Below are 12593 nucleotides of genomic sequence, written 5' to 3'. Positions count from 1 at the left end.
AAAGCCCTAAACAGCTTCGGCCTTGGGTATTTAAGAGAATGTCTTCTTTGCTATGAGTCACACTGCTCACTGAGATCATCTGAGGAGGTCCGTCTGCAGTTGCCACTGGCTCGTCCGGTGGCTACTCAGGGACGGGCTTTCTCCATTGCTGCCCCGAGGCTGTGCAACACACTTCCTGTTGAAATAAAAGTCTCCCCATCTCTTACAACTTTTAAAATGGCAGTCAAAATGCATTTGTTCATCCAGGCTTTTAATTAGATACTGTTTTAATTGCATTTTAAGAGTTTTAACTTTTAAATTCTAATTGTTGAAATGTTTTAATCTTCTTATTGGTTGTTTTTATTTCCTTGTAAACCGCCTAGAGAACTTGCGTTTTGGGTGGTATACAAATTTGCCAAATAAATAAATAGATAAATAGATAAATAAATAAATATTGCAGATTTGTTCTAAGCCTAATCAGAAAACATCATATCGCTATTTCTCCACAACTGTCCACTCCTTGCTGTGACAACTGGTTCAATTGAGCCATTATCCTTTTTCAAATGAAACTTGGTTATACATCCTGGTTAAATGCAGGACAATCGGAGCGGTTTGACCAGGATCACCCTGAAATTCTGGGTTCTCACAATCTGCTCCACAAGGCTCACTAACCCTGATTCACTTTCTAACCAGGATCTCTGTGACCGTGTGAACCCAGCCAGACGACTCGGGGGTCCGCCTGTTCCCACTGCTAGTCACCGCGCCTATACAGCCGCCCTCGTCTTGAGAGCTTCTGTCATTTCCCTTTGTCAAGCAAATGGTCACATCAAACGGAGTGCCCAAAACAGCTGTTTACTCTCGGAGCAGCCTGTAGCAATTACTAATCATAATTGCAGCAGGTGAATGTTATCGCTGGCAGCGTTTACTCGATTAGCTGCAATTTCTTCATAGGCCTAGCAAGGCGCCTCTGACAGGCGCAGCAGCAGAATGAAGCCGAGAGTGCTGAGAACTGAAGGGGAATGTCAATTTCCAAAAAGAAGACATTCCAACTGTGACAGTTTCGCCTCTCTCTTTTCACTCGTCTTCTAGCCTTTTCTGTTAGGCTAAAAGCTGTATATTACACAGAGGACAGGAGCACAGGTGACACTGGGAAAGCCTCTTGAAACGTTAGGGAGGGCCAGCCCACTAATGATGGGTAGAGATGGTGGCCGCTTTGCACCCACTTCCATCAGCCACACTACCAGCTTTCCTGCCTCTGCTCTACGTGGCAGTGGCACAGTACCACCACTGCTTCTCCTCCTCTTCCTCCCTCCTGCTTGGCCCACTCTAGAACATAGAAAGCCACCTTATCCCAGGTGGTCCACCAATCTCAGGTGGCCCCACCCGTGGTCCAGCTACCTCAGTATTGTCTACTGACTGGCAGCAACTCTCCAAGGGTTCAGGCAGGAGGTCCTTTCCCAGTCCTGCTTGGGATTGAACCTGGGGCCTTCTGCACACAAAGCAAGTGTCCTACTATGGAGCATCGGCCCCATCTCCAAATAATGGAAGCTGCCTTATACCGAGTCAGACCACCGCTGCATCTAGCTCAGTATTATCAATGCTGACTGGCAGTGGCTTTCCAAGGTTCCAGGCAGGAGTCTCTCCCAGCCCTACCTGAAGATGCTGCCAGAGACTGAACCTGCGATTTTCTGCATGCAAAGCAGATGCTCAGCCACTGATCTACGGCCCCACCCCCTAAGGGGAATACCTTACAGCAGACAGCGCTCACGTCAAATGCAAACCAAGGCAAATCCTGCTCAGTAAAGGGGACAATTCATGCTCCCTGCCACAGGACTGGCTCTCCACCCTTTTCAAAAGGCAGAGAGGGGCCAGTGGAGCAGCAAGAGGTTCCACACACTTTCGACAAGTCCGCCCTCTGGCCTCTAAAAAGGCCGGGCAGAATGTGTGGGAAGAGAGCAGGACTGTTGCCACCAGGTAAGAGGAGATGGGCAGGCAGAACTTCAGCACAGGCGGTGGGGAGACATTGGCGCTGCAGTGGTGGCTGTGGTTTTTGAGGAGGACAGATGGTGGTTGTTCTCGGAGGAAGGTAGGTAGACGGGAGGGAGATGTGTTGCGTGTGAGGGACGTGCCCATCACAGAAACAATGGTGGAAATAACAGACTGCCACCCACTCAAACTGAGCATGTTGTCGCTTTCATGGAATAGATGACTGTCATCAGATTACTGCCAGATCAAATCTGGTTGAGCAGTCATAAAGGTAGTGTGCCGTCGAGTCAGAGTTGATTCGTGGTAACCACAGAGCCCTGTGGTTTTCTTTGGTAGAATACAGAAGGGGTTTACCATCGCCATTTCCCGCGCACTATGAGATGATGCCTTTCAACAACTTCCTGTATCGCTGCTGCCCAATATAGGTGTTTCCCATAGTCTGGGAAACATACCATACTTGAGGGATAATTGATAGTGTCTCAGACTTAGGCAGAATAAATGTGTCTTTTAGCCCGTACAGGTCTTACATTCACATTACAGAAAGATCGATCTTGCAGTTGTATTCTTCTGGAACATTTCCCTTACCTTCCTGCACGGCTTGCTTAGAAGAAAGAACAAAGGCCATGATCTAGACAGAATTAGGCATGCTAAAATCAACAGGTCCTTATAGCTTATCTGCACCTTGGGAGGTCTGATCCCATGCAAGTTTTCTTGTACGCAGAGTCCTCTGCATACTCCCAAGTCAGTATGCAGAGGACTGCAGACCACGAAGTCCCTCCAACTTTGAGGGGATCTCCACATGCTTTAGTTCTTCATTGTAAGGTGCCGGCTTTTGTGGGGGGGGGGGGGGAGTGGCAGCTGCCATTGACCCTGTGTGTGGCTCTCTTGACTAATTGCTTATTGGGCCTCTGAGGAGCTTCAGCCAAAGCTGAATACTCTGCACACTCCCTCTGGCACCGTGCAGAGATGACCATTCTCACTGTGCAGTGCTGCACTTTGCATCTTGGAAGGCATGCACAGAGAGCTGGGGGGGGGGGTGCATGCAGCCCCTTCCAGTGCTTTCCCCACAGAGCTCTTAAGAGAGGGCTCCCTCTCTCTTAAAGGGAGAGAACAGCGCAGGGGAGATGGCTCTTGCAGGGAAGATGTTTTGCCCAAGTGCTTCAGTGGCTCTCGAGTGCAGCAGCTGTATCCAGAGCGTTCCCCCAAAGGCACCCCACACAGCCAGGCCATGAGCAGAGAGAATCCCGCTTACCTTGAGGGTAAGCCTGACAGTGTTGCATTCCTGCAGGGGGTTCAGTTTCAACGTCTCGCCGAGGTTGCTGCAGCCCGAGGTCTGGTGCTGCAGCTCACAGCAAACGCAGACGCCATCACTGTCAAATTTGATCTGAGAAAGCAAAAGGAAAAGAGTGCCTCAGGCAGGAGGCCAAAGTTTCAGGAGTGGTGTCAAACACAGAGCATCCAGGGTCAGGAACAGATGGACGGGAGAAGAGCCTGGTTGTGTTATACCAACAGACTAGCCAGTCCAGCATCCTGCTTGCCATCATGCCCCCCCTCCCAGATGCCCCCAGCAGCACATGACCCACCGTTTCAACTTCACCCACTTCACAAAAGCAGATATGCCTTTATGTGCTGTACTAGAAGCTATATACAGTAAGTCAAGTCGTGGTTTTACAGAAGCTTTTCTCCCAAGTGTTTATCTTTAAATGTTGTCGTTGCAATGCCCTCGTGAGGAACATGAACCCATGTGTGAAGTGATGTCTGGATTGGAGCCTTGCACCCCAGAGTTCCCTGATATAGCTCACAAGTCATCTAAACATGATGATGGTGATGAGGGTTATCACACCGAATACAGTGTGAGGGTTATCCAACAGAGGCAACAGCAACAGTACGAGAAGATCACAGAACCATGCTAAAAAAAACCCAGGGATTTGCAGAACTGTGCTCCAGAACTCTGGCACAAGAGTTATCTTGAAAATCAATGAGGTGTTTTGGGAGTATTGCATGACACTAGTCTGGAGTGCCCACTCCAGACTTGGTGCAAGTCACGGGTGCAACAGCACAAGCATGTCATCAGCCAAAGACTCCCTAATGTAGGGGTCCCCAGATGTTGTTGGACTACATCTCCCATCATCCCCTGGCACAATGACCAAAGGGTTCCGAAGTTGGAGAACCCTTGCCCAATCAATCTCATCCTCCAGGGGCAGGGCCTTGCCTGTGACCTGGTGCCCGACCAGGAGTACCCAGAGAAGATGCTGGCCGTAATGCGAGGTGCCCACTACAACTCTGAAACCTGGATTTTGCAGCCACGGCTCTCGTCAAGTGCAGAGATTGTTCATACACCTACCGCCCCTGCCCCCACCGCCACAACTTACTCTAGCAGCAGGATACACATCAAAATCAATACACATCTCAGCTGGATGGGGAGGGGAGAACCTCCAGCGCTAACAAGGAAATACACTTCAGACAAAGCTGCTGACATCAAGATCAGGGAGCCTGTTATGCGCATTGGCGCTGCAGAGCAAAAGACAAGCCACCCAGACACAGCGGCTTGCATCTGACACGCTTTATGTGAAATATAGATCCAACGTCCACTCTAATCCCACACAAGGAGAAAAGATCAAGAAATGATGCCTGAAAACAACAGATAACCTCAGCTAATGAGAAGCCCCAGCCAAGTTTCTCTGTCTGCGTGAAAAACAGGAAACTTTCCCCCCACTGAAATACAAGGGACTGAGTTGTTATGTATGAATCTGGATTTCAGAATGCCAGAATTCATTTGCTAGAGTAAAAGCTGATGTGTTTGGTTGGCATGGCCTTAGATCCATACAACTTGCATTTGAACTTCAGGTCAGTAAAAACCAGCCTGACTTGAATCTAGGAACTGCAGCTTCTGCTGGAAACTGTTGTACATTTATCTTTGGTTAACAAATAAAGGGGCTGCAAAGTTTCAGCAAACATTTACATTAATTGGCTTTTAAAACTTTTGCTCAGCTAAAAAGGTGCCTCTTATAAACTCATTTAAAATATTGTATTACATTACTGAAATGATAATACTTAATATTTTAACTTGTGTGTTTAATATAGGTATATGATCACTATAAAAATTATTTTAAGATATAGTTGAGATGCATTTTAATACAAGTACTTTGTACAACTACAAAAAGCAAATGCCGTCTTCAGTGGGATAGTCCTCCATTTCTCTCAGAAAAGAGAGAATACCTCGTCTGATATGACGCTGTTACAGACACATGCAGAATCTAAAGACAAAAAACCCCATGCCTTTTGCTTCAGAGGCATGAGTTTTACTTGCATGTACATTTAACAGATCAGTCAGCTAACTTGTAAAATTGACTAAGAATCATTTAATTGGGAAAATTCATGCAGAAATTCATGCAGAAAATTCATGCAGAAAATTCATGCAGACATAGAAAATTAGTCCAGGAGAAGGAGGAGGAGGAGGAGGAGGAGGAGGAGGAGGAGGAGATCTGGCCATGCTTTTAGAGAGCCTGATCACTTCTAAATTACTGGATTCCTTCAATGCATTCATAAGAATATAAGGAAAGCCCTGCTGGGTCAAGCCAAGGCCATCCATACCAGCATCCTTCCTGACTCATGGAGCAGGCAACCAGTGCACTTGGGAAGCTCACAAATGGGGAAAAGAGGGAAACTACCCCTCTCTTGGTGCTCCCTAGCACCTGGTGTTCAGGGGCATGCCACCTCTGATCTTGATGGAAGCATGTTGCTACCAAAGACAGCCACTGACAGCCCTATCTTCCTTGAATTTGACTAACTTCCTTTTAAAACTCTAGATTTAGGGACGTGCACTAATTTAATTGAACTCGGTTCAATTTGAACCAGCCCAGTTCGACTGTTCCCATCCCTCCAGGGGCTGAAGCTGGGGTCAACCTTATGTTTCCTTTTAGATTTTGAGCCCTTTGGGGACAGGGAACTACCTTAATTATTTACTTTATTTTTCTATGCAAAGTGCTTTGAGAACCTATGTTGAAAAGCAGGTTGATGGTGATTGATGATGATTATCATCATCATCATCATCATCTGAAGGTCCTTCAGATTGAAACTGAGCAGCTCTGGAAAAAGAAAATAATAGTGGTGCCAATAGAACTTGGTGCAGTACCAAAAGAACTTGAACAACATCTCAACACCTTGGGCATTGACAAAATTACAACACATCAACTACAGAAGGCCACACTACTCGGGACAGCACAAATACTACGGCAATATCTTTGATTCTTCTTTAGTTACCCTAGACCAGACCTACTCAACTTAGGCCTTCCAGCTGTTTTTGAACTACAGCTCCCATAATCCCCAGCCACAGTGGCCAATAACCAGGAATTATGGGAGTTGTAGGTCAACATCTGCAGGAGGGCCGAAGTTGAGCAGCCCTGTCCTTGACCCTTGGAAAGGGTCCGGTAATTAAAGTACCTAATCCAGTCAATTACATCTGGTAGACTGTGTGTTAATAGTATAATAATTGTAGTAGTAGTAGTATGATGATGATGAGATAGAGAGAGAAACGTCTCTCTAACCAGCCACCTGATTCATGCCATGCGTAATTTTATACAGAAACATTCCATATGGATAGGTTGCTCATAGTACTTTGCACAAGTCATTTGGTCCAGCTCTGTGGAAGGTGCCTCCACTGCACATCCCACATGAGGGGCTCAGAGGCTGCATTGTGTTGAAGTTTATGTGCACAAGCAAAAGCTACTTGTAAAACCACTGGAACCAGGGCAATCACGGCTGCAGCAATGTCAAGCAATTTTTCGTAACAGACATTAAAATGCAGTGTAGTCGTCCTGTAATAGGACGCCCAGGCCTTATTCAGCTGCAGCATGAAAACCCAGCTCTTATATTCTAATGTGTAACACAAGACAAGGCGTGAGAATTCTTGGGTGCAAGCAATGACACATTGCCTTAAACTCTGAGAAAGTCCCTTGTTAGCCATATTCCTCAGCAAAAATGAATGAATCTCTTTTCCTGCAACTCCCTATTTGTAAAAATGGCTCTTGTTGTTCTAATCCATCATAAAGACAATGTACTCTGTTATTCTAAAACCACCCTTGCTTATTTCGGGGTAGCTACAGCTGGGAACCCTTTGGAAATATTTAGCAGTTCTACGAAAACTCATTTTCCTTGTAGAAATGAATAAACCTGACAGAAATATGTCAAGTAAAGATGAGCACATATTTGATTTGTGTATTGAGACCACAGTTCTTGCCAGCATTTATGAACAGCAAAATGAGGTTTGGCTTATTGGCTTGGTTTATCTTCTTCCCATGATTCTATTTTAAGATGCTGCACACAGAAGGGATTCGGGGCTGGATATGGCCATCAGATCTCTCTCTCTCTCTCTCTCTCTCTCTCTCTCTCTCTCTCTCTCTCTCACTCACTCACACACACACACCCCTACACAGACACACACACCTCACGTGGGGCTCATTTCCATTGCTCTTGCTCTCAGAGGAGAGCTGGTCTTGTGGTAGCAAGCATGACTTGTCCCCTTAGCAAAGCAGGGTCCACCTTGGTTGCATTTGAATGGGAGACTAGAAGTGTGAGCACTGGAAGATATTCCCCTCAGGGGATGGAGCCGCTCTGGGAAGAGCATCTGGGTTCCGAGTTCCCTCCCTGGCAGCATCTCCAAGATAGGGCTGAAAGAGATTCCTGCCTGCAACCTTGGAGAAGCTGCTGCCAGTCTGTGAAGACAATACTGAGTGAGATGGACCAATGGTCTAACTCAGTATATGGCAGCTTCCTATGTCACTAAGGAAAAAGAGTCAGGTCTCACCCTGAGTCTGCCAGAACAAGCCCAGAAACAGACCTGGATGAGACCTCAGAAAAGGAGGACTCCACCACTGATTCCAATATATGACGGGGGCAGGATAAGGCAATAGACACCCCCCACCCAACAGACACCACCCCAGAAGGTGTCCCATCTGGCAAGAATCCAGAGTTGGGTAACCTGATGCACTCTGATTAGTCACGCCACCCAGCTCCTGACCTCCCTCACCACCCCACACATTCGCCCACAGATCCCAGCAGCAGTGATGGGTCTGAACCAAAGCCCAAACCCAAAGGCGGAGTGTAGCATTAGGCCTTCCACCTTAGAGTCCAACTTGGGTGAAGGAACCATGAATGCCAGATGAGGAAGGACATCATGGACGCTTCAGGAAGAAATGGGCCAGCAGGTAAGGGTGTGTGCTTCAAACCCGGACCGGATTCAAACCCACCTGGCCCAGCGTCAGGCTCAGCTGAACCAGGTCCAGTCATTGAGCGAGGCTGAGCAGGCTAGCAGGCCAGCTCAGGTGGTATACTTGTAAAGGCGAGGATTATCCTTTACAAGTAACGGGAATTCCCGACACTGAATTGCGGGGAGAGAGGGAAAGTAGTATTTACCTTAAGGTGGCAGGGATGGCTGAGGCGGCAGAGGCATTGGAGGAGGCAGTGGGGGGCTCCTCCAACCCCCCTGCCAGCCTCCCAAATGACAATCCAGGCTGACTGTGGTCCGGTGACCTCGACTGCTTCTAGAGAATTCACGGTTTGAGTGAATTCTTGTAAGGTACAAAGCTACTCTCTAGAAGTAGTAGAGGTGGGTGTCAACACATTTTCGGAAGTTTGGAGTATGTGGAGTAGAATTTTGCGAAACGGAGGTCATGGGGTTACTGTCATTAAATAAATGTATGGACTTATTTTCATCACATCACTCTGCACATTATGAACTTTACCAACCCTCCATTCTTACACTATTAGTTTCATTGCGAGGTCCACTTGTGCGCTGCTTTTCAGGCAAACAAAGCCGTTTACATGAAAGCTTCAACAAGGAACCATACAGCAAGTGACATATTTAACTATTTACATGCTGAGCCCTTTAGGCTTCTTTCTCCTCCCCTCCCCTCAGGGCAAGATGGCGTCTGGTCACTCTGTGGTGGCAGTTGGTGGAGGGAGAACTCATGCAATGTCATGCACAGAAAAACACAGACATGTGCACAGACATCTCAACACGCTGGCTGAATAGGCTATTGTCTTTTTGAGATGTAGAGGAAAAGCCAACCACAGAAACAAGAATGGGAGCAGTGCAACATTCAATGGAATCTGCAGTCCTGTATCCCACAAGAAAAGGGGTGCTTGGGAGGACACAGGAAGAAATGAACGTTCCCGGGATTGCTGCTTTTGTGGGAAGCAGTGGATCATGGAAATGAGGCAAAATGCACCAAGCCCGGAAGCGTCAATGGAATTTGAGGATACTGGATTTCACCAACCACTTCATTCTCTCCAAGACCCCAAATTAGAATCCAAATGACATTCCAGAGCCAGCAAACCTCCTCCTTTACAATCCCATCTCTATAATTAGGAAGAGCAGGTGGCACAAGTTAAGAAATGCACAGCATCCCAACTTCTCCTGATGGGTTTTGTCAGTTTCCAGGGGCTGATAAAAGCCTGCCCAGCAAACAGCAGCAGCACAAAACAAAACAAAATAAAACTTTCAAGCTTTTGAGGCATTCCTCCGGTGCCTTTTGTGTTTGCTCGCTAGTAGCCTGGAGCATCCCCTGAGCAGTGTACAGATCTGTTGGTTAAAGGCTAGGCAGAAGGTGACAGGATTCCTCATTCCTATTCTTGGTTCCAGCTCTCACCTACTGTGATGTTGCGGCCATGCATGATGCACAAGCTTCATTGCATTATATGTCCCATCTACCAAATCATTCCACCCTCCCACAGATGGTTACCATTAGTTTTAATGAACTGGTAGCTGTCAAATGTTGAGAGAGAGAGAGAGGGAGGGAGGGAAAGAAGGAAGGAAGGAAGGAAGGAAGGAGGGAGGGAGGGAGGGAGGGAGGGAGGGAGGGGGCTGGTGCATAAAAACAGCCAGATATTATTAAATAATACACTTCCTTTTTGCATTTAAAAGAAATGACAGTACACAGAAATATTCATTAATTTAAGAATTTATAGTCTGCTTTTCAGGACAAATCAGTGGTGAACCAGATTAAACACAACAAAAGACTACAGTCACACATTATGTTCAAGACTGTACAATCTGTGTATCATATTCATTCATTCATTCATTCATTCAATTTCTATACTGCCCTTCAAAAAATGGCTCAGGCCATTTTGCACAGAGAAATAACAAATAAATAAGATGGATCCTTTTCTCCAAAGGGCTCACAAACTAAAAAGAAACTTAAGATAGACACCAGCAACAGTCACTGGAGATACTATGCTGGGGGTGGATAGGGCCAGTTGCTCTCCCCCTGTTAAATAAAGAGAACCACCATGTTAAAAGGTGCCTCTCTGCCAAGTTAGCAGGGGTTATTCAGGGACACATCTGTAACCAGGTACAGTTATTCACATGATGCATTGAATGCTGGTACAGCAGTACACTCCCCGTCTGTGCCATGCATTTGAGCAGCCTGCATCACTTTCAAAATGAACGCAGGTCCAGCCATTCACACAAAAACATGTACCTGCATACAGACAACATGTACAAGAGAAGGTCTGAAAAGGGCCAAAGGAAAGCATCCGAGGGAAAACAGGAAACTAAATCAACATCCGGGGCCCACCTTCCAGCTCTAGTTTCTTGCTAGGCTGTCTCCACTCCATCCTCAGTCGGGTGAAGCTGCATGGAGCTCCCACCCTGAGCATGTGTGTGGCCATGATGTCAACACTCACCCTTCCTGGAAACCCACTGATACCATAAGACCCCTAAATTCCCCTTTCCCATTTCCAAGCAGGACCAAATATTCTGCACATTGGCTCACATTCTCTCCTCCCTAGCTATGTTTCTCTATCCTCTCTTCCCATTTTTTTCTCCATTTTTTGTTTGTAAGCTCCTTGGAAGAAGGGATCTGTCTATGTTCTCTCTTCCACTCTGCATGATGCCCTGTACAAAGCAGACACTATGAATAATTATAATACAAACTCATCTAAACTCCATCACACTGGGAGGGTAAAGACAAGTCTTCATAGTCTGTCTAAATGGGCCAACTTCTGAGATCTCAAGTGGTAATGAGTTCCACAAACAGGACCCAGAAACAAAGTGTGTGAGGAGATGACTAGCCTAGAGCCCTTCCCTCTAGTTCGACAGCATGAACTGGAGCATTTCCCTCACATGCTGTCAACATTTGGATCTCTTTTCAGTTCGGCAACAGAGCTGGACTTGATTAGAACCTTCTTGTTGCTGGTACAATCCAAGCGGCGGACTGAATACAGAAAATCATTTGCCAAGGGATAACTCACCACATGGTGGACATGTGGCCACTTGGCAAGATGGTTCTCTCTGTTGCCCTACCAAGTGGCGAGGAGATTTGCACGACTCTCCCTGCTTCTCCAGATGTCTAATAAGGCTTTTAAGTATGGCAAAACCACCCTCACTGTTAGGCAGGATAACACAGAGAGATCATACAGATAATGAGCTCAACCAGCCCAGGGAAACTTGGCTGACCACCTCCTGCACAGAGGAACATCTAACTGCACATCTGTATGTGTTGTGTAATCACATCCTCTTGACTGCTTGGCAGGATGATGTTACCATATTAGGAACAGATATGTGGTCGAATGCATGTCAAAATGGTCATCAGACTCAAGGCTCTGTCCTTGCCCCAGCACTGTGGAAGCCACTTCTTGCTGAGATTAGAGTTGCACCACCCCTGTTAGCTTTTAGGAAACAACTAAAGACACATCCCTTCAGCCAGGCTTTTTAATCAGTTGGGGTTGTTTATGGATATTTTAATCTGGTTTTTATGTTTCAACTGTTAAATTCTTGGTTTGTTTCATGCTGTAAACCACCTAGAGACTTTGGTAGTGGGTGCTATACAAATCTATTAATAGCAATAGCAATAGCACTTACATTTATATACTGCTCTATAGCCAGAACTCTCTAAGCATTGCCCCCAACATTCTGGGTACTCATTTTACCGACCTCGGAAGGATGGAAGGCTGAGTCAACCTTGAGCCCCTGGTCAGGATCGAACTTGTAACCTTCTGGTTACAGGGCAGCAGTTTTACCACTGCGCCACCAGGGGCTCCTTAAAACAAACAAACAAACAAATCAGTGGGATGGCTTAGATGATACATCCGCCAGGACATCCTAAATGCATCATAAGAACAGCCCTGCTGGATCAGGCCCAAGGAAACCCATCTAGTCCAGCATCCTGTTTCACACAGTGGCCCACCAGATGTCTCTGAAAAGCCCACAGGCAGGAGTTGAGGGCATGGCATCTCTCCTGCTGTTACTCCCCTGCAACTGGTACTCAAAGGCATCCTGCCTTTGAGGCTGGAGGTGGCCTATAGCCCTCCGGCTACGGGACAGAGTATGGGCACTCATCTCTTCCTCTTCACTGATTCCTAATCACGTAAGGAGGAGTTCACCGAAATGCACAAATTAATGAGTTTAGGGACAATTCTGATGAACGGGTGACAGTGTATGGGCTAGGAAATGTGCGTCCCTGCCAGTGTTCTCTCCAATTTTTCCCCATCTGTGTGTGGAATGCGTTTTGTTCTGGGCGGCAGTTTCAAGGCAGTGTGTGCATTCAGAGTGGGGCCTTCCTGATTCAATCTGAGTGGGATCTAAAAATAACTGAACCGACATTAAAAAAACTTGTGCGCACTTATAC

The 12593-nt window shown here is 46.6% G+C and overlaps 1 protein-coding gene across 6 annotated transcripts in view; it reads right to left on the bottom strand.

The window, feature by feature from the left end:
• Positions 1–12593, bottom strand: part of ENTREP2 (endosomal transmembrane epsin interactor 2) — a 314260-nt gene that overhangs the window by 60194 nt on the left and 241473 nt on the right. For all 6 annotated transcript variants that reach the window (XM_053273181.1, XM_053273176.1, XM_053273177.1 and 3 more), the window contains exon 4: positions 3218–3349. In XM_053273181.1, coding sequence (XP_053129156.1) covers positions 3218–3349 — 132 coding nt within the window. The remainder of the gene's footprint in view (positions 1–3217; positions 3350–12593) is intronic.

The sequence above is a fragment of the Hemicordylus capensis genome, chromosome 10 (genome assembly GCF_027244095.1).
Source record: "Hemicordylus capensis ecotype Gifberg chromosome 10, rHemCap1.1.pri, whole genome shotgun sequence".
In the NCBI taxonomy this organism is placed as follows: Eukaryota; Metazoa; Chordata; class Lepidosauria; order Squamata; family Cordylidae; genus Hemicordylus; species Hemicordylus capensis.
This window is presented reverse-complemented; position numbering and strand designations above follow the sequence as displayed.